At 55.8% G+C, this 21,919-nt stretch overlaps 2 protein-coding genes across 2 annotated transcripts; one reads left to right on the forward strand and one right to left on the reverse strand.

Annotated features, from left to right (window-relative positions):
• Positions 1–1,702: 1,702 nt before the first annotated feature.
• On the forward strand, positions 1,703–16,896 carry NPAS1 (neuronal PAS domain protein 1; the record flags this gene model as incomplete). The annotated part of the gene is made up of 11 exons (XM_079907311.1): positions 1,703–1,824; positions 2,251–2,486; positions 9,165–9,238; positions 9,500–9,589; positions 11,383–11,557; positions 12,957–13,072; positions 13,232–13,389; positions 14,011–14,117; positions 14,569–14,716; positions 15,767–15,861; positions 16,381–16,896. 11 exons carry the CDS (start codon positions 1,703–1,705, stop codon positions 16,842–16,844), a joined length of 1,785 nt encoding a protein of 594 aa, XP_079763437.1. The 3' UTR covers positions 16,845–16,896.
• Positions 16,897–17,071: 175 nt separating this feature from the next.
• TMEM160 (transmembrane protein 160) lies at positions 17,072–19,510 on the reverse strand. The gene is made up of 3 exons (XM_079907312.1): positions 19,203–19,510; positions 17,977–18,069; positions 17,072–17,432 (listed from the first exon to the last, which is right to left on the reverse strand). The coding sequence occupies exons 1-3, from the start codon at positions 19,408–19,410 to the stop codon at positions 17,167–17,169; spliced, it is 567 nt and encodes a 188-aa protein (XP_079763438.1). The 5' UTR covers positions 19,411–19,510; the 3' UTR covers positions 17,072–17,166.
• Positions 19,511–21,919: the final 2,409 nt, after the last annotated feature.

Raw genomic sequence — 21,919 nt, forward strand, 5'->3', positions numbered from 1 at the left:
CTCTCCTGGAAAAGAGTCTCTAACACCTGGATTTGCGCCCTTGGAGGGGGCACCGACGTCTGGGTCTCCACGCCTAAAAGAGACTCAGGTGCAAGGTGCCCGCCTTATCCCGAGGGGCTGCCGGGGTGCCGGGTTCTCTTGGGGAAGATGGGATGATAGTCCCTCCCGGTGGGGTATAGAGATGGTGCCCGGACTCTGGTGTTCTCTCGGGGTGGGAAAGCTGACTTCGACGTTCTCGTTCTGGTGGGGTGAGGGGACTCGGACACCAGAGCAGCCCGGGACTCCCTTGCTTGGAAACCCCTACCACGGAAAAGGCCAGAGTGGCTGGAGCTGGGCTGGACCCAAGGGCGGAGAGTCTGTGGGCGGGGCTCCAGCAGGCCCCGCCCCCGCCCGCCAGCGCTGTCCCCGCATCTCGAAGTCTGCGAGGCCTCGGTGGGCGCTGAGAGCCTAGCGCCACAGCCCGCGCGACTCGCCGAGCCCGGCCCGCCCCGGGGTCTATGGGGCCGCTCCTCTGCTGCGCCGCCCGGCCGGCCCCACGCCGTGCCCGGAGCCTGACCCGTGGCCAGGTAACGAGGCTGTGGGTACTGCGGGTAGGGAACGCCTGGGGGCTGGCATGAGAGGACAGGGAACTCCTGGGTCCTGGAGGAAAAGGGGACCGGAACTCCAGTGTGCTTGGAGCTAGGGCATCGGAACGCCTGTATCCCGAGGCTGAGGGAGGGGGCGCACAGATGTTGGGTCCTGGAGAAATAGGGGGCTGGGGGATCTGGACGCCAAGGTCTAGGGCATCGGGACACTTGGTTGGGGAGGCTTGGGGGAGGTGTGGATATGGGGAGCGGGGGTGGAACCTGAATGCCTAGTCCTGGAGGAATGAAGACCGAATTCAACATGTTCCTTGTTCTGGGGGATCTGGATACTAGGACACTTGGGCCCCGAGTGTCTGGTCCATCCTGGGGGCGTCCTCGGGCTGAGGCTCTGGCCACTGCATCTGGGGTTGAGGCTCGCATGTCCGGGCCTTCGGGGAGGAAGTTGTGGTTGCGGAGATTTGGCTGCCCAGACACGTGGCATCACCCCCGAGGGGCTGGGGGTGGTCCTTGGGCAGAGCATAGGGTGGGGTCCCTGGCCTCTGTCCCCCCTACCTCCTTAGCCCAGCCCGGGAAATAGGCGCACGGCAGATGCAAGGAACCGGACTCCTGGAATGGGCTTCTGGGGGCGGATTCCCCGGGGCAGAGGGCTCTGGGGGCCGCAGCCGGGCACGCCCGGGCCCCGGCGAGGCGCCCGCCCCCCTCCCGGCTTGGGCATGCTTGGCACGCAGCGCGCGGGCCGGTCGGATCCGTATGCGCGCCGCGTGCGCCTATTGGTATGCGGGAGCCGGCCCGGCGCGGGCGTGAGGCGGGCGCTCTAGCGGGCGGCGCGGGGGAGGCGGCGGCGGGGCACGTCCTCGTCCTGAGCTTCTCCCAGAGCCCGGCGCGGTGAGAGCTGCGGACTGTGTAGCGGGGCCCCCAGGGAGGGGAAACTGAGGCAGCATCTAGCCGCAGCTCCTTGCTGGGACCCTGCGCCCCACGCGGACCTCGGTTTCCCTAGCAGGTGCCCCACCTGTCCCCTCGGGCGCTGAGCGCTGCCTCCCGCTCCTTCCCGCTGCAGGAGACGCGGCTCTCGAGTTCCGCAGGCTGCTCTGAGCCCGCCTGAGCGGGTCTCCGCGGAGATGGCGGCCCCCTACCCCAGCAGTGGCGGTGGAGGCGAGGTCAGGTGCGGGGGAGGTCGCGGCGGCAGCGTCCCTTGGGACTTTCTGCCGGGGTTTGTGGTCAAGACCCCGCCCGGACCCTGGTGAGCAAAGCTCCGCCCCTCGGGCTGTGGTCCCGCCCCCAAGGCGGTGTCCCGGGAGGATTCACACTCACCTTCTGCCCCGCCCCCTCGGGCCAGAATTTCTTACCCAGAGTTGCTCAGCCGTTGTGTTGTAACACCCACCCCACACACCTGGCGTTCTGTTCCTAGCCCCCTTCCTCGGAATTCCTACCCAACATTCTTATCTCTCTCCTCTTCCTCCTCCTTCCCCCAGAATTTACACCCCAGGTTCTGCTCCACGGCCGGGTGTAGAAGTCACACTCAGGCTCTGCCCCACCTCGGGAGTGTTGAATCCACTTTCAACATCCCGTCCCGTTCCCCAGGCCCCAAGAGGCGAGGCTCGTCCCCCAACCCCAGACCCCTGAGTCCCCGGGCCCCGCTGACGCCCCCTCCGCGCCGCCCGCCCAGCCTGCAGGCGCAGCGCAAGGAGAAGTCCCGTAACGCGGCGCGCTCGAGGCGCGGAAAGGAGAACCTGGAGTTCTTCGAGCTGGCCAAGCTACTCCCGCTGCCCGGAGCCATCTCCAGCCAGCTGGACAAGGCGTCCATCGTGCGCCTCAGCGTCACCTACCTCCGCCTGCGCCGCTTCGCCGCTCTCGGGGCGCCACCCTGGGGGTTGAGGTCCGCGGGGCCGCAGGTTGGCCTAGGTGAGTGCGCATGCGCAGGGGTGGGGGGGTCCAGGCGCGCTCCTCCGGTGCAGGGCACCCGGTATCTGAGGGTGCGCACCAGCTCTCTCCCAGCTCCTGCATCCTGAGGGAGTACAGGATTTGGAGTCAGACCTTTTGTGTGTTCCTATCAGGCGGCTTCAACTGTCCAAGCCTCAGTTTACTCATCTCTAAAACGGGCTCACCAGGTAGGGACGATTTCATGAATTCTGGCCTAATCACAGGCCTGGCCACACTGGATCATACAACCAGTTAATGTTCTCATTGTTATCAGGGAAAATGAATCATTATTATCACAAAGGAGATTATCACAGCGCCATGGGCGGGACAGGGGGGACCCAGCCTGGGCCTCCTATCCACTAATGGGCAAGAAACTCCCGCACTCAGACCTGAGGGACCCCAGAGGGAACCTCTAGAGTCTGAATTCCCAGTTTGGGATGCGGGAGGGAGACAGGATAATATGGCAGGTAAGATGGCGAGCTTCAGAAAGACGGGGGTCCCTGTCCCCACTCAGCCACTCCCCACCGTTGTGACCCTGGGCAGGTCGCCTCACCTCTCTGTGCCTCACTTGTGAAATGGGAATCATGATGAAGCCCCACCCCCACCCGCAGGGCTGAGAAGAGAAGAAGATCTACCAGGTAATATGTGTATGTGTAAAGACCCTAAACACACCTGGCACAGAGTAAACGATCAATGTCTAGCAAGCGCTGTTATCAATGGTTACCTGCAGGTTTATTGACCATCTACTGTGTGCCTGCTACAGTTCTGAGCCCTGGAGATCCAGCAGAAAACAAGCTGCATAAAAGTGCCTGCCCTGGACAGGCTGACATCCTACTGGCCAAGACACAATAACGAAATGCAATCAATAATATGTTAAAATATAGAATATGTAAAACACAGATATATATATAGATAGATATCTACTTTCATTATTATTCAGACTTCATTATATAGAAGTGTTATGTTATTGTTATTACTTCTATTTTATGTTTTATTACTTTACTCCTATTACGAGAAGAGAGAGAATCGTCTTCATCTGAGGTCGCAGGTGACAGGGACAGGGCACCCTCGGCTACTTCCACCCCCCCCTCCGAAGGGTTGTCCTTAAGGTGGGGTTGGAGGGGCTCCAATTCCCCTCCTGCCCTGGTCTCAGGGGGGAGGGGGGAGAGAAAATAGCATTGATTAAACTCGCAATAAATCACCATTTAAATTTAAATAATCCGGCTTCCCAGGCGGTAATTAGGCGAATTGACTGGCGCGGAGAGAATGCGGCATTAGCGCCGCTGATTACTGTCATTACCGCGAACAACATGTGCGCCGGCGGGGGATAAACATCTTGTCTATTGTCCCCAAGCCCCGGGGAGAGAAAGGGGGAAGACGCTGAGAGAGCCTCACCGGCGTCCGGCCTCCCCCCTCCGTGCTTGCCGGGATGGCTAATTCAAGACCACTGACCTCAGCAACCTCCCCGCCTGTACGTGGGAAGGGGGAGGGGCAGGACAGTGTGCAGGGGAGGAACTGCGTGGACTCCCGCTGTACCCACAAAATTAAGAAATTGGGAGCATTTCCTGCTCTCCCGGGACCCCAACAAGAGGCCAAGCACCTGCTTCAATAGTTCAGATGGGAAAACTGAGGACAGTGAATTAGCTGCCGTCAGAGAGCAAAGCATTCTGCCTCAAGCTCTCTGTAAAGGAGGGGGCTCCCGCGTTCTCCTCAAAAATAATAGCAGTAACATACCAGTCAGACACGGTGTTGAGTGCTGCATCCAAATTCACTTGCTAATCCTCTCAAAAATCTTCGGAGGGAGGCAATGCTATGTTCCCATTTTACAGAAGGGGAAAACTGAGACCCAGAGATGTGAAGCTCTTTGCCCAAGGTCACACAACTGAGAAGGGGCCCAGCTGAGATTCAAACTCAAGTGGCCTGGCTCCAGAGCCCACCTTCTCAACCACCATCCTTGGCATGCTTGTGGGTCTCCAGGGATGGGTCCTATGTTGCAGGTCTCGGCCTCTCTCTGGGCCTTACTCTACCATGAGTGAAATGGGATGACAGATGTTGAAGTCTAGCCAGGGGGCTCTAAGTCTGGGGAGGAGACAGCCTTGATCTCCTATCAGTGTTTGTCATTCATTCAACAAATGCCCAATGAATACCTTCCCTGTGCCAGGCACCGTTCTAGGTGCTGGGGACACAGCAGGGAACAGGACAAAGTCCCTGCCCTCAAAGGTGGGCCTACACACCTGACATGGTAGGTCCCTTGCCCCCCACCTCCCTGATATCACCTTTCCACCCCTCTGGCCTCTTCAACCCCCTCCCCCACATGGGCCACCTTGCTGTTCAGAGAAGCCTGTTCCCACCTCAGGGCCTTTGCACTTGCTGGGCTTCCACCAGGAACTCCCTTCCCTTAGAATGTGAGCTTTTCAGTCAAGCCTTCCCTGACCACTCTATTAAAAATGACAACCCTGGGACTTCCCTGGTGGTCCAGTGGTTAAGACTTCTCCCTCCAGTGTAGGGGGTGCAGGTTTGATCCCTGGTCAGGGAGCTAAGATCCCACATGCCCAGGGCCAAAAAAACAAAACATAAAACAGAAGCAATACTGTGGCAAATTCAATAAAGACTTTAAAAAAAGAGAGAGAGAGAATAGCACGTGGCATATAGTAGGTGCTTAAAAAAAAAAGACAACTCCCTGCTCCCAGCATGTCCTATCTTCCTTTCCTGCCTTATTTCTTTCCATAGTACTAATCATCATCTAATACTATATATTTTTTATTTCTGTTGTTTATTGTGTTTCTCCCCTACAGCACTTTGTGTGCTGAGCCTAGAATAGTGCCTGGGGCACAGTAAGGGGTCACTAAATATTTCTTGGGTGACTATAGAACTGCGTGAGGGGAGGAGGGGGGACATCACGACTCACAGGTCAGGCACGGCCTCTCTAAGTGACCTTTGAGCTGAGACTGGAAGGAGGTGAGGGAGAAAAGCTAGGAGAAAAGCTGGGAGGAGAGTTTTCCAGGCAGAGGGAGCAGCAAGTGCAAAGGCCCTGAGGCAGGCAGCAATCAGCTTGCTACATGCAGGTCACAGTTGTGAGGTCAGGGGCTCCAGAGAGGAGTAAGTGAGGCAGGAAGTGGTCAGCGGGTCAGGGGCCAGGTCCTGCAGGGCCTCTCAGGCCGTGGTGAGGACTTTGGCTGTTACCCCGAGTGAGATGGGAGTTACAGAGGTGATGGATGTGAGGGCAGAAGCTGGGAGCCCAGTGAGGAGGCAAGTGCAGTCGTCCAGGCGGGAGGTGGGGCAGCTAGACCAGGGTGGGGGCAGTGGGGTGAGAGGTGGTCGGATTCAGGTGATGCAGTGAGGGTCCAGCCTCAGGACTTGCAGAATATGGGTGAAGGTGTGGGAGAAAGCGAGGGTCAAGGTGGATGGTAAGGAAGCCTCCCCAAAAGGTAGAGGTGCCTGAAGTAGAGCTTATTCTGATAAGAATAGTGCAGGACTCACCTGTTGTGTACCTGGCTGTGTGCCATTTGCATGCATGAACCCATTCAGCTCCAGCCCTAGACCCATTTCACAGATGCAGCTGAGGAAAGTACAGCCAGAAATGCACCCACTCCAGTCCTCAGGCCTGCTCCCAGGGAGCAAGGCACTCTGATTATGGCAGGGAGCTCCCTCTCCCAGACTTCCAAAGCTAATGAAGTCCCAGCCCTTCATTAGTTGCCCTAGCCCAGGGCAGCAAATCCCTCAGGGCAGTTGAGAATGGGAGGTGGAGGGGGACCCCTGGGAGAAGTCTTGGCTTCTCCCCTCGGCCCCTCAGCGCCACCTCTGTGTGTGGGGGAAGATGACAGCTGGGACAGTTTTGTTCCAGCAGAGGCAGGCTCTGATAAGAAACTCAGGAAATGTTTGTTGAATGAGCGAATGATGGTTGGGGTCCGGATGTGAGGAGGGGGCAGATCTAAGAGTAGGGAAGGGCCCACAGCTGAATCTGGCGGACACAGGAGTTGAGGTATTTGTGGGAGAGAGGAGGAAACACAGAGAGAGGAGTCAGGGAGTTGGTGGATTTGGGGCAGGGGGAGGCCGGGGGTAATAAGACACATCAGTCAGGGATGGGGACAGAGGCCGGGGAAAGGATGAGGGAACAGCAAGTGGCTGAGCCCTCCCCCTATACACACCCCCCTCCCGACGTGCCCATTAAGGCTGTTAATTGCAGCCGTTCAGTCTGACCTGGGCTGATCCTGTGAGAGGGAAAATGAAGGAATTAGCAAAAATGACAGGGGAAAATTGCGACAATTAGCAGGCAGCATTGTTCCCGCCTGTCACCCGGCTGGTTCCCGCTGCATCTCGGGGGAGGGGTCCCCATCACACACACCCCCCGTTATTGTTCCTGGAGTTCCAGGCGGGGGTGGAAAAAGGGTGTGAACAGCCGTGGGGATGCTGGGGGTGCTCCTGGGAGAGGAGGCGAGACCAAACATTAAGGGGCTGGGGGCGGGGCTTGGGAGCTGCGTCCTGATTGCGGGGGAGGGGGTGGCGTTTCGCCGCCTGGTGTTTTGATGGTCTGGAAATAACAATAGTAATCACGCTATTAATACTGATCCCAGCTCTGTTTCAGAGCACCTGCTGCATGCGGGCGCCTGGTAGGCCCTTTCAGTTCCCTAAGCCAACTGAATGCTCAACACCCCTGTGAGATCAGCTCGTTAGCAAACCCACCTGACAGAGGAGGAAACTGAGGCACAGAGAAGTAAAGGCACTGGTCCCAGGGCACACAGCCAGGGAGGAACAGTCCTGGGGCTTAACACCAGAACTGGACCCTCGGTCCTGCAGGAACCAGGTGCTTGGGGACCCTCGAGGTCACTGGCTCCCCAATCTGGGCAGGGACCCCTTGCGGGGGTCGTTCTCTGCAGGGTCAGGGAGGGCATCCTGGGTGGGAACAGAGTCCAGGAACACAGGGCCTCTGCCCACGCCCAGCATGGATGTCTGGGGCCCTCTGCTCCTCACTGCGGGGGATGGGTCGGCCTGTGTCTCTGTTTTCTGTCTACTTCTCCGTCTCTGTCTTCCTGCCACTTTCTCTGTATCTGTCTCTGTACATCTGTTTCCCTCTGTCCCTCCATCTCTTTATGTCTCTCTGTCTTTACCTATCTCTGTCTCAGTTTCTCTGTGTCTATATATGTCTCTACCCCTCTCTCTTTTAAAAAAAATTTTATCGGGGTAAAATTTATATAACATGAAATTCACCGTTTTACAGTGTGCAATTCGGTGGCACTTAGCACGTTCACAATGCTGTGCAACCAGCACTTCTATCTAGTTCCAAAACATTTTCATCACCCTCCAAAAACCCTGTCCCATTAGCAGTCCCTCCCCATTCCTCCTACCCCTTCCCCCAGCCCCTGGCAACCACTGATCTGCCTTCCATCTCTGGGTTTGCCTCTTCTGAACGTTTCATATAAATTGAATCCTACACCGTGTAGCCTCTGTGTTCAGCTTCTTTCACTTAGCATAATGTTTTCAAAGTTCATTCACGTCGTAGCATGGATCGGTACTCCATTTCTTTTTATGGATGAATAATCTTCCATTCTATGAATATAGCACATTTTATTTATCCATTCATCAGTTAATGGACATTTGGGTTGTTTCCACCTTTTGGCTATTAGGAGTAATGCTGCTATGAACATTCATGTACAAGTATTTGTTAGAGCACCTGTTTTCAATTCTTTGGGGTGTATACCTAGGAGTGGAATTGCTGGGTTATATGGTAATTCTATGTTTGACTTATTGAGGAATTGCCAAACTATTTTCCAGAGTGGCACATTCTCACCAGCAATGCATGGGGGTTCCAATTTCTCCACATCCTCGCCAACACTTATTTTCTATTTAAAAAAAAAATTCGAACCATCCTAGCGGGTGTGAAGTGATCTCTCACTGTGGTTTTGATTTGCATTTTGCTAATGACTAATGATGTTGAACATCTTTTCATGTGCTTATCGGCCACTTGTGCATCTTCTTTGGAAGAATATCTGTTCAAATCCTTTGCGCATTTTTGAATTGCGTTGTTCATCCTTTTGTTGTTGAGTTGTAACGTCCTTATTTCTTTCTCTATTTCCTTATATCTCTCTGTCCATCTATTTGTCTGTCTTTGTCTCTCAATGTCTCTTTCTCTCTGTGTCTCTCCTTTTCTGTCTCCTATCTGCCTCCTTCTCACCCTTCAGGTCTGAGCTCAAACACTCCCTCCTCCTTCAACAGGCCTTTCCCCATGCTTCTTCTTTCATTTATTTATTTATTTATTTTAAATAAATAAATAAAATATTTTGGCTGCGTTGGGTCTTTGTTGCTGCACGTGGGCTTTCTTCAGTTGCGGCGAGCGGGGGGCTAGTCTTCGTTGTGGTGCACGGGCTTCTCATTGCGGTGTCTTCTCTTGTTGCGGAGCACAGGTTCTAGGGGCGCAGGCTTCAGTAGTTGTGGCACGTGGGCTCAATAGTTGTGGCTCGCGGGCTCTAGAGCTCAGGCTCAGTAGTTGTGGCACATGGGCTTAGTTGCTCCGCAGCTCGAACCCATGTCCCCTGCATTGGCAGGCGGATTCTTAACCACTGTGCCACCAGGAAACCCCCCCATGCTTCTTTATTTCACACCACCTATTCGATTCTTCATAGGGCCAACAGGCCCTGGCCTCACCCCTCCCTCTTCCCCCAGCCCCAGGCCGCAGGGGCCCCGTGGCGCTGGTCTCCGAAGTCTTCGAGCAGCACCTGGGAGGACACATCCTGCAGGTGAGGCCCCTTCCCTGCCTGCTGCTCCTTGCTGCCACCTGGTGGCCGTCTCGGGAGAACCGCACCCTTTTCTCCAGGATCAGTCCCGTAGGGGAGCCCCAGAACTGGGAGGCAGAATGCTCAGGCTCCCCCTCCTGCTCCCCCCAGGGCCACTGAAGCGCCTTACCCCAGAATAATCCATCCCAGGCGGAGATCCAGATTTCAGAACCTCTTACAGATGCCAGGCCCTCCTCTCCCCGACCCCGTCTCTCCCCACTCTAGTCCCTGGACGGCTTCGTGTTTGCCTTGAACCAGGAAGGGAAGTTCCTCTACATCTCAGAGACAGTCTCCATTTATCTGGGTCTCTCACAGGTAAGGGGCCCGCAGCAGCCTGCCTGGACTGGCTCAGCTGCCATCTCCCTTGCCGGCCCTCCTCTCTCCTGACCTCACCATCCCAGCATGAAAAAAAAAAAAAAAAAAAAAAGACTGGATCTTTGGTTCCCAAAGTGTGTTCCTTGGAACCCCACATGGCACCTAACATGGCTCCTCCTCCCAGGCAGAGGAGGGTTATTAAAGTAAGAGGTCGATTTGGAGAGAGCAAAATAGCAGAAATCTAAATTTGCCTATGAGGGGTTGCCAACTGTACCGTATTTACCAAAACTTGTTTATTCTTAACACTTTTAAAGGATTACAGCAATTCGTACCGGAAGGGCTTGGGGTTTCCAGCTTGGAAGATTTTCTGTGGCATTTTAGTTGACTAGTTTTCATTTTGCCTTTATTTCAACCCACTGTTTCTGTTCCAGCTCCTGCAGCTGGTGGCTGAAAGGTAAAAGGAGGGCAAAGAGAAGCCAAAAGCCCCCAGCCCTGGAGTCTTGTCTCTGTACAGCATCTTAGGCCTTGCCAATGCAATCAGTACAAATTGCTGTCAACTTTTATCATTGTTACAAAGATTTTGACAAATGGTAAATTTAGAAAATTCAGTGCATTGGTATTTGGCCTTCGTGAGCAGCTCTTCAGTGAGTTGTTGGAGGTTCCTTGAGGAGGAAGACCCTGAAGGGAGAATATGGACAAGAGGAAGGGAGGGAGGAAGAGTGGGGGGAAAGGCTCAAAGCTGGTGTGTGTGTGTGTGGGGGGGGGGTGTTTAATGAGGGATAGAGGGAAGCATGTGACCCCAAGCCCAGGGGCAGTGGGAGCCACGGGAGGTTTCTTTTCTTTTTTAAAAATTTTACTTTATTTTTATTTTTGGCTGCGTTGGCTTTCCGTAGCTGCGCGCGGGCTTTCTCTAGTCGTGGTGAGCAGGATACTCTTCGCTGCGGTGCGCAGGCTTCTCATTGCGGTGGCTTCACTTGTCGTGGAGCATGGGCTGTAGGTGCATGGGCTTCTGTAGTTGTGGTCTCAGTAGTTGTGACTCGCGGGTTCTAGAGCACAGGCTCAGTAGTTGTGGCGCACGGGTTTAGTTGCTCTACGGCATGTGGGATCTTCCAGGACCAGGGCTCAAACCCGTATCCCCTGCATTGGCAGGCGGATTCTTAACCACTGCGCCACCTCCCATGGGAGGTTTCTGAGAGGAGGAGGGCCATGGTCAGGGGAGTAACTTAGGGAGGGGTATGTACGTGGGGACTGAAGGCCAGAAGACCAGTGAGGACGCTGGGACAGAAACACAGCAGGGAGAAGTTGGGTGCGGGGACTGGGAAGGTGTGGAGGTAAGGGCACTACTGTGAGAGATTTGAGGGATGAATTGAATGTAAAGTCTAATTAAAAGGTTCTAACTCTTTAAAGAGTTTGAAAGCCATTCCACTGCTTGTGTCCTGATTTCCATCCTGTGAGTCATTTCAGGGCGCAGTTGTTTGCTGTATGGGGGTGAGTGAGTAAGCAAGAGCTGCGTATATGAAGGCTTACGACACCCCCATCCCAACCACATACACAGCTTCTTTATACTGTAGGCAGGGGCAGAAAATCCTTAATAATCTCTGGGTTTGAAGTGGGAGGGCACGGGAAGCGCCTAAGTTTTTATCCTCCTTTAAAATGGTTTAAATATATATATATTTATTTTCTACTAAAAACACACACCTGCTTGCTGGCGAGTGAGCCTGTGGCAGAACAGGAGGGCGAGTGACTGCGCGCGCACCTCACCCGCCCCCTGCATTCCCCTCCTTCGCCGGCAGGTGGAGCTGACGGGCAGCAGCCTCTTCGACTACATTCATCCGGGGGACCACTCCGAGGTGCTGGAGCAACTGGGGTTGCGGGCCCCGACCCCCGGGCCCCCCACCCCGCCCTCCGTCCCCTCCTCTTCCTCCTCCTCGTCCTCGTCCTCCTCGCTTGCGGATACCCCTGAGATCGGTAATTCTCAGCATCCCCAAAGAAAGAGGCCTGAGGGTAGCTTAGGGGATGCTGAGTACAATGTATCCAACTATGTCTCCTTTATACAGAAACACTCTTGTTAGAGTTTTGCAAGCAAGTTTTTGTAAAATGAATCAGAGTCTAAATTGAGGTAGCGAGACGTGGCTCCCTAAGATTGCCTGGATCCCCAAGATTTGAACTTTAGAAAGACCCCTCTGGCTGCAGAGTGGAGGTGGGTGCCTGTGGGTGACAGATGGAACCAGGCTTTGGTAAATAATAATAACAACGTGTGCTTATTGGGCATTTACACGTGCCCTGCCTTTAAGTACATAATTTTATTAAATCCTAACCACAAGCCCACAAAGCAGGAGCTATGACTATCTCCATTTTATAGAGGAGGAACCTGGGGCACAGCATAGAGAGGTTGTGTCCCAGGTCAGCTGTAAGTGATTGAGCTGGACTCCAGCCCAGGCTTGTCTGACTCCAGCGCCTGTGCTTCTGCTCTCCAGTGGAAAATTCCACTCCATTTTGGGGAGGGTGTTGGAGATTACCCTTTTAGCTCTGAGATATTGGGGGACTGAGGTTATCTTTCTCATAAATAGGCTTTTCTTATATGGAGTTTGCTTAATACCCAAACCATCTGAGCTATCAGCAGTGCTTGCAAGCTTGGGGAGATGTTTGTGACACGTGTGGGACTGTTAGGGAGCGTGATTATATTTACACCTCAGTTTGAGGCACAGGGTCATCTGGGTGTGAGCATATTTATAAGACAATTTCACAGCGTTTATAGAATAATCTGTATTTGTGTGGCTTATTTGTTGCTATAGCCCAAGCCCCCACTCTGTGTTCAGCCCTCGGTTGGGCAGGGCTGGGGACACAGTGGTGACAAGAGCCCCAACCCCACCCTCCCGGGGCTCACAGTCCAGTGGGGGAGACTGACCCTGTCCCCAGACAGTGATGACCCAGAGTGGGCAGGGCTGGGGTAGGAGACCCCAGAGGGGCAGCTGACCCAGCCTGGGGGTCAGGGAGGACTTCCTGGAGGAGATGTCTGATCTGAGACCTGGAGGTTGTGGCTAGAGATGATGTCAGCAGGAGGCAGTTCTTGCCAAAGTTTTAGGCCATGGTGAGAAGGAGCTGGGCTTTCCCCCAAGGGTACTAGGGAGCCATGGCAGGTTCAGAGCAGAGGAGGGATGGGGTCAGATCTGAGCTTTAGAAAGACCAGGCTGGGTGCTGCTGGGAGGGGAGGTTGATGTAGGATGTCAGTGGGCTTGTAGAACCAATAGGTGCGTCTGTGTGACTGTGGCCATGACCCTGTGTCTGGATAGCTCTGTAGAGGGCAGGGGTGGCCCGTGTGTGTCCTCTTCAGGACCCCATAACCTTCCTTCACTCTTCGTCCCAGAGGCCAGCCCCATCGAGGTGCCCCCCTCCTCCCGGGTCCAGGAGCGCTCCTTCTTCATCCGCATGAAATCCACCCTCACCAAGAGGGGGCTGCACGTCAAGGCCTCAGGGTACAAGGTGGGTGTGAGCTCTCCGCCCCAGCCTCTGACTCCCGGGTCCCCTCCCTGGCCCAAGGAGAGCGCCTGTATTCACGCCAGCTCTGTCCACGGGCCCCCCTGGTCCTCCCGCCCCACTGGCCCCGCCTTGCCCTCCTCCGATCGCGCCTGCCACCTGCAGGTCATCCATGTGACCGGTCGCCTTCGGGCCCGCGCCCTGGGCCTTGTGGCCCTTGGCCACACGTTGCCCCCGGCCCCACTGGCTGAGCTGCCACTGCACGGACACATGATCGTCTTCCGACTCAGCCTGGGTCTCACCATCCTTGCTTGTGAGAGCAGGTACCGGGGTTGGGGGCTGAGGTGGGAGGATGGGGGCGCACGGGAGAGGGGGGTAGGCAGGAAGTCAGAGGAGCTCGGGGGCGGGGGTGGGGGCGGGGCCCTGGGGAGCCGCGGGAGGAGGGAAAGCCGCGGAGGGCGAACTGGAAGAGGGAGTGAAGGCGGGGGCTAGGGCGGGGCCTGGGCGGGGCTTCTGGGATGGAGGCGGGGCTGTGCTCGATTCCGAGAGACCCAGGCCCTCCCTTCAGCAGAGCTCCGCCCTTCCCTGATCCTATTTCTCTCTGCCTCTCCGGCCTCTCATCTCTCTCATCCACTCTCCCGCACCACGCAGTGGGGGGAAATTAAATAGCGAAAGAGTCTCCAAGCACCGAGCGCCTCCGGAGTGGCCGGGCCACCCCACACCCAGGAGTGCCGTCTGCTTGAATGCCCATAGCTGCCCGAGGAGGGAAACTACTATTTTAAATATTCTCCCACCCATTTTACAGAGGGGAAAACTGAGACCCAGAGCACTCCAGAGCCAGGGTTTGGACCCTGAGGGATTCCAGAGCCAACCCTGGAATCTTTCTCCCCACCCCATGGTCTGGGACCCCTTCTCCCCTCCTCTCTGTTGCCCCCTGCCCTCAGAGTCAGCGACCACATGGACCTGGGGCCCTCGGAGCTAGTGGGCCGCAGCTGCTACCAGTTTGTCCACGGACAGGATGCAACCAGGATCCGCCAAAGCCACCTGGACCGTGAGGACCCCTCACCCCAGACCTGAGCACCCCCACTGCCCCACTCCCTGGAAGTCCTTCTCCCGGGCTGATCACAGTCCCTCCTCCTGCCACCTCTGGGGGCTCCACTCAGCACAGGAAGAGCAGCAAGGAGACTCTGAGCAATGGCTGAGGATGGGGGCGTGGGGAGTAAGGGGAGCCGTGGGGTAGCTCTGACCCACCCTTCAAAATCCAGGGGCCTTGATGCCGGGTTACCGCTCCGTCTTTCTGACTCGGGCTCTCTCTGCCTCCCTCTCTGTTCTTTGCCTTTCTCTTCTCCACACCGTCTCACCCTTCCTGTTTCCCTGTTGCTCTCTCTCTGCCCGTCTCCCTGTCCACCTCTCTCCCACTGCCTATCTCTCTCTGCCCCTCTCACCTCATCCCGCCCCTACCCCATCCCTTCCGGTGTCGCCGGTCCCTGGGCTGGGCCCAGTGCTGGACAAGGGCCAGGTGATGACCGGTTACTACCGTTGGCTGCAGCGCGCCGGGGGCTTCGTGTGGCTACAGTCCGTGGCCACCGTGGCCATGAGCGGGAAGAGCCCTGGAGAGCGCCACGTGCTCTGGGTCAGCTACGTGCTCAGGTGAGGTTTGCGCCCCTCTCCTCTCCCACGGGGAGCTCAGAACTCCCTCCGGAAGATTCTGCCAGCTCTGCCCACCTTCGGGTGGGGGCTCTTCAGGGAGGGCTTCTAGAAAAGGACAGATGTGGGCAGTGGTGGTGAAAACATGAAGGAGAACAGGGTCCAGTGAGAGTAAAGGCCTGGAGGAGGAATGAGCTTGCAGGAGGCCAGGGGTGGGTGGCGGAGTGACAAGCGCTTCCAGGGAGAAGGAGGCAGATATGAAGTGGCCTCAGGCCCAGGGTGCTTCTGGGGCACTGGGGAGCCATGGCAGGCTCTTACCAGGGGAGGGCCGCCACAGAGCAGGGCAGATGATGGAAAGAAGCTGGAGGTGGGAAGGACGTTCCAGGCCGAGGGCACAGCACAGGCAAAGGCTCAGGGTCACAGCCGGACCCATCTGAGGGACTACAGGGGGTGCTCTGGGCTGGAGTGTAGAGTCTCGAGAGACGAAGCTTAGGATGGTGGTGGGGGCACTGGGGAGCCATGGAAGGGTTTAGGGCTGGAGAGAGTCACAGTCAAATCTGCTTCTTGGAAAGACCACTCTGGCTGCCATGTAGAGGGAGGTCTGTGGGACAAGACAGGGATGGGAGGCCAGGGGCACGTCCTGGGAAATGCCAGGCAGCACAGGTGGAGGAGGGGAGGCGGCCATCTGGCATCTCTGGCTTTGCGGGGCCTGGGTCTGAGCCTCTGAGAGGAGCAGCAGGTTTGGAGGAAAGATGCTGAGGTCAGATGAGCATGAGGTACCCGGGGGACACCTAGGTGGTGACACCCAGGCGGCCACGGGCTGCAAAGGTTTGGCCTTGGGAGACGGGGCCAAGCTGGGCTAGAAGCCAACTTGGAGTTTGGGGTCCAATGATGAGTCCTAAGTGCCTCGGGCGGGGGCGGGGGGCAGTGTCTACACTCAGAGCGGGAGGGGACGTCTACACTCACAAGACTGGCAGGCAGGAGGGAGTCTCCCCTCACCAGAGGCTGGGTGGCCCGGGATTTGAGCTCCCAATCCCATCTGTCTTGTCCCAGTCAAGCCGAGGGGGGCCAGATACCTCTGGACGCCTTCCAGCTTCCGGCCAGCGTGGCCCACGAGGACACGTCCAGCCCGGAGCCAGCACCCACAGGTGAGCCCACCTCCCACCCCAGCCCCTGGGAGGCTCCGAGTGGCCTCTGGGACCTGTGCTGTCTGGTGTGGAAGCCACGAGCTTCACCTGTGGCTAGTTACAGTAAGATTAAAATTAAAATTCCATTTCCTTAGTTGTACTCGCCACGTTTGCAGAGCTTGGTGGCCATAGGTGGCCAGTGCAGATATGGAACTTCCTTCCAGAGGACAGCCTGGGTCCGGACATGAGCCTCTGGCATCTGGGCATGGTCACGCTTTGTGGTGGTGGCCGTCCCATGCATTGTAGGGCATTTTAGCAGCATCCCTGACGTCTACCCACTAGAATCCAGGAGTGTCCTCCTTCCCAGTTGTGACAACCAAAAATGCCTCCAGACTTTGCCAAGTGTCCCCTAAGGGGACCAAACCCCTCCAGCAGAGATCCACGGGTCTTGACCACGGGGCGCCGCTCTATTCCACAGATGGGAAGGCTGAGGGCTGGGGACGCGCACACACGGAGCCCTTCCGAATCTTCCTCTTGCAGAGCCAGAGCCACCAGTGGAAGGAAAGGAGGCCGTCCCCCCGCAGGAGGACAAGGCCCCCCAGCCCCGGGGCAAACCCATCAAAGTGGAGCCCGGCCCGGGGGAGACTGAAGACCCGGAGGACAGTGGGGATGAGAAGCCGTCCGGCCACCTGGCCCCAACGAGGCCCGAGTTCACGTCCGTCATCCGGGCGGGTGCCCTGAAGCAGGACCTGGTGGGGCCGTGGGGCCTGGCGCCTCCTGGGGACCCCCCACCTTCCCTCCTGCACACTGGCTTCCTGCCCCCCGTGGTGCGGGGCCTGTGCGCACCTGGCACCATCCGCTACGGTCCTGCCGAACTGGGCCTCGTGTACCCGCACCTGCAGAGGCTGGGCCCGGGCCCCACCCTCCCTGAGGCCTTCTACCCCGCGCTGGGCCTGCCCTACCCGGGGCCCCTGGGCACCAGGGTGCAGCGGAAGGGGGACTGAGGACTGGAACAGCCCCCAACGTGGCCGGACCTGGGGGATGGGTGGGGACCAGGGCTCTGAGCCCCGGTGAATTAAAGGCCTGCTCCCGCTCTGTGGCTCCTCTCTGGGGTCAAGGAGCTCCTCTCTCCTTTTCTTCCTTCTTAGGTATCTCCGCGTGCCCCCCAGCGCCTTCCGCCCCTACCCTCCTCCTTCGCTCAGCATCCCCGCAAAAGCAACCACCACTCGGAATCGGGAGCAAGGGAAGGGTCAGGTTTTAATGTCCCGGTCCTCGGGCCCCGGCAGTCCGGTGCCCAGCCGTTCCCCGCTGCCGCGGCCCTGCAGCTCACTCCGGTGGCGGCCGGCCCGCCTCGTCCGGCCCTTCCGCTGCGGCGGTCCCGTCGTCTTCGGGCACCAGTTCCACGTCCAGCTCCAGCTGGCCCATGTAGAGGCCGACGGCACAAGCCCAGAGCAGGCCGGCGGCCAGCACGGCGCCCACGCCTGCGGCCGCGCCCCCCAACGAGAGCTGCATGGGTCCCCGCAGCGCCGCCAGGCCCACCACATAGGAGGCGCCGCCCCACACCACACACAGGCCGCCCAACAAGAAGAAGCCTGTGGGACAGAGTGCGGGCCGGCGTCAGGGAGGCTGATCCTGGGGACCCAGGCCGTTCACGGGACTGAGGTGGCGTTAGAAAGGGGATGGGGCACACTCAAGAGCGGGGTAGGGGTCAGGGACAGTACAGAGCCAAGGTCGGGGACAGGAGAAGGAATCGGAGGGGTGGCTAGGCTTGGAGGTGGGGGGCTGGTCTGAGAGCAAAGATAAGGTCGGAGGGGCAGGGGCAGGACCAGGCTGGGGGTGGGGCTGGGACAGAGACCCTCATCTTTGTTGAGAAGTTAGATTGGAAAGGATGAGGACCCACAGACCTGCCCTGAGCCACCCCCTCTGGTGGGTCCAGTGCCCAGGAGGTAGGGATGGGGTGGGTAGAAGGTGGACACTCACAAGTGAAGGTGAGGCAGCTTCCGGTGGGGGAAGAATGAGGGGTTCTAGCGACGTTTACTCTGGGGGGGTGACGGGATGGGGAAGGAGTCTACCTTCCCCAGTGGGGGAGGGAGCGCCCCACTCCCTGGTGGGGGCGACACTGGGGTCTGCACTCACCGTAGGCGGCCTCCCGACCCATATCACTCTGCATGAAGGAGATGACCCCGATGCCTGATGACAGGAGGCCATTGCGGAACCAGGAGAGGAAGGCTGGAGGGGGTGGGGCGGGGCGGAGAAATCCACATCAGCTCAAACCCTGCTCTGCAGCCCCCCAGCCCAGACAGTCAAACTGAGGGGCGCCTCTTCATCTCACCGCCCAGTCTGGCCCCAAATCCCCACCTTGTCCTGGCGGTCCGCCTACCAAACCCTATCCCCCCAAAACCCTCTCTCGTCTCCATCTCTGAGCCCCTCCCCACCCCAAACTCTGCAACACCAAAGATTCAAGACAGTCTGCAGAATCCGGCGGAGGATCTAAGATCAAAATTTCAGGACCGGACAGGAAGGTCCCAAGAGGTCATCTTGGTCAACGTCCTCCCACATGTGTATCCCCAAGGGGTGCCCCCTCACTTCTTCCTCAGACCTCCCGACAAATTGTTACCCCCCCCCCCCACACACACACTCCCCCAGGCCTCTCTCCAGCCTTCCCCTTCAGTTTTCTGAAACCTCACTGTCTGCTGCTGGGTATGCTCTTCCTTGGTGTCATTCACATCCATTCAAGTCCTTGGTGTGGCACTAACGGGGACTAGTCGGGTTACAATCCCCCCACCCCTACCCCGTCCTGTACCTACAAGACCAGTCCTCTCCAATCCGGAACCCCACCGCCCACATGGGGCCCCGCCCCCTGCAGCCAGGAGAAGCACGCCCTCCAATCAGCCCAGAGATTTTCTTCTATTGGTTGTTCCCTCTTCTAATCCGCAACTTCCTCCCTCTTCTGTGGGGCTCCACGCTCCCGCTTTATGCAGAGTGGTCGCCTCTTTAATCTGAACTGGCCCCTCCAACGAGGCCCCCTCTTGTAGGTAACTCCCCCGCCCATAGCCCTCTTTGGAAGCCTCTCCCACCCAGACAGCGCAGTTTGATAAGGCTGCCTGTCCTGGCCCGACCAACCTCTCCAATCCCTACTGCACCCCATAAACCAGACCCACGGTCCCATCCACAAGCCCGTCTCCTATGCGGACAGACTGCGCTCTTGCAGCCTGCGCTTACACGGAAGCCCTTCTCCCCCCTGAGCCCGGGCCCCGTTTCCAGCAGAAATCCCACCACCATCCTCCACTCGCGCGCGCGGACAGCTCGGCTATGCGGATCCCCCTCTCCCATCCGGGCCGACCCCAGCCACAGCCCCAGACCTGTCTCATGAGCCTTCCGGAGGAGCCAGGCGTCTGCGCGGTCCAGCTCGGACACTGGGGGCGGCGAAGCCCCAGCGCGGGGGCCGTGGCCAGGAGCAAAGGACCCCCGGGCGCCCCCGCTCCGGGGCCGCGGAGGCGGCAGCAGCGCCCCCCGGAAGCGGAGTCGGGCAAGGCGGGCAGCCCGAGCCCACCACCAGCCACCTCCCATGGTTCGCACTACGGCCGCGGCGCACCGCACCGCCCCATGGGCCGCCCGTAGGCTGAAGCGCACGTCATTCAGGCTTAGCCGCTCATCTATTGGTTTTGCGTGTGCCACTCAGGTCCGGTGCGCACTGTTCATTGGTTGAAATAGCTGTGATCCCTCCTCTGTCATCTGTGCCGGTACTGTGCGTCCCACCTTGCTTCTGGGGCTGGACTTCGAATCCCAGCGTTCATTGCGCAGGGGGAAGGCCGGTCTTCAGAAGTCGGAGGCGCTATGTCTACCGGGACTTGTAGTTTTTGTTAATAACTTTAATAGCCAAAAAACAAATCAAAACTCGTGGTGCTTAATGTAGAAACTTTGCAAAATCTCGAAGAGCCCAGAGGAGAAAGTAAAATTCAACATTAATCTCACTAATGAGCGGTTACTGCTAATATTTTGTTGTACCCCTATTCCACCTTTTTTCTAGGCGGGTGTAAACGGTTGCCGTTTGACAAATTAATTTTTTTCATATGGTAGCGGTCAATCGTGAACATTGACCGGTGGCACTGAATATTTTTCCATAGTATAATTTTTTTTTATTTTAAAAATTTTATTTATTTTGAACATGGTACAAGATGCAAGTTACAAAGTGGTCTAATGAAAAGTAATTCACATCCGGTGCCCCCAGCCAGTTCCCATCCCCTATTCCACAGCAAGTTTAAAGCTTCACACTGATGCATTATAAGGACGTACCACAAGTTGTCCCAAGCCCTAGATTGTTTCCAATTTTTCCTGCTATAAACAACTGTTTCCTTTTAGGTCTAAGCCAATGTCTGAGTTGAGAGGGACCTGATTTAACTGTCAGATTTCAGCAGCCAGCTTCTGCCTCTGGGTCCACAGATGGCTTTATATATGCCCTTATTACACTGTGTTGTAATGATTTCTATACTTATCTGTCCCTGCTATCAGGCTGTGAGCTTCCAGTGGACTGGGTCCTTGATCAACAGATCTCCATGTCTCTCCGTTCAATATAGGTAGGGGACTTGGTAAATAATAATAGCAAACATTTATTAATGACTTCCTCTGTGCCAGGAATTGTGCTAGGCACATTATGTGCATAATGTCATTTAACCCCATCATAACCCTAGGCGTTAAGGATTAGAACATTCCCTCTTTTATAGAGGAAAAAAAAATAAGGCTCAGAGAAGTGAGGTAATAAAAGTTAATGTTTGTTGAGCACTAACCATGTCAGACACTGTGCTCTTCCTTTATGTGGATACTCTCATTAAATCCTCAACCCTAGGTAATATATACCATTATTATCCCCATTTCACAGAGAAGGAAGAGGAGAGGTTAAATTAGTTGCCCTAAATCACACAGTTAATTAAAGTCCAATGCCAAATTACTAGCCACTGTGCCATGCATCTTATACGCATTCATTCATTTAACAAGTGTTTACTGAGAAATTGCTCTCTGACAGCATTATGATACACATTTGGTATAAATCAGTGAACAGATAAAATCCTCTGCCCTGAACTCCCTCAATCTGATAAAGGGCATCTACAAAAAAACCTACAACCAGCATCATTCTTAGTTGTAAAATATTTACTACTTTTCCCTTAAGATTGAAGTAAATCAAGGATTTCCACTCCCACCACTTCTGATCAAAATTATATTGGAGATCCTAGCTAGTGCAATAAGGCAAGAAGAAGCAATAAAGGGCATAAAGATCAGACGGAAGAAGTAAAACTGTCAATATTTACATGTGATGTAATTTTTTTTTTTTTTGGACGCTCGTCTTGTGGGATCTTAGTTCTCTGACCAGGGACTGAACCTGGGCCCTCAGCAGTGAAAGCATGGAGTCCTAACCACTGTACTACCAGAGAATTCCTGTGATGTGATTGTTTATATAGAAAATTCTAAGGAATCGAAATAACTACTGAAACTAATAAATGAATTTAGCAAGGCTGCAAGATACATGATCAATATACAAAAATCAGTCTTATGTTAATATACTTACAGGAAACAATTATAAAGTGAGATTTAAAATAATTCCCTTTACAATTAGCATCAAAAACAAAAATACTGGGATTTCCCTGGTGGTCCAGCGGTTAAGGCTTCACCTTCCAATGCAGGGGGTGCAGGTTTAATCCCTGGTTGGGGAGCTAAGATCCCACATGCCTCGCAGCCAAAAAACCAAAACATAAAACAGAAGCAATATTGTAACAAATGCAATAAAGACTTAAAAAAAAATGGTCCACATCAAAAAAAATACTTAGGAATAAATTTAACAAAAGATGTGCAAGATTTCTATACTGAAAACTACAAGATACTGTTGAGACACATTAAAGAAGATCTAAATAAATGGACATGTATATACCATGTTCATGGATTGGAAAGTTCCTTGCTTTCATGGAGCTTACATTCTAGAGCAGTGATCCCCAACATTTTTGGCACCAGGGACCGGTTTCATGCAAGACCTGTTTTCCACAGGGGGGTGGGAGGGGTGGTCCAGGAGGTAATGCGAGCGATGAGG

Source organism: Stenella coeruleoalba (assembly GCF_951394435.1).
Source record: "Stenella coeruleoalba genome assembly, chromosome: 20".
Taxonomy (NCBI): Eukaryota; Metazoa; Chordata; class Mammalia; order Artiodactyla; family Delphinidae; genus Stenella; species Stenella coeruleoalba.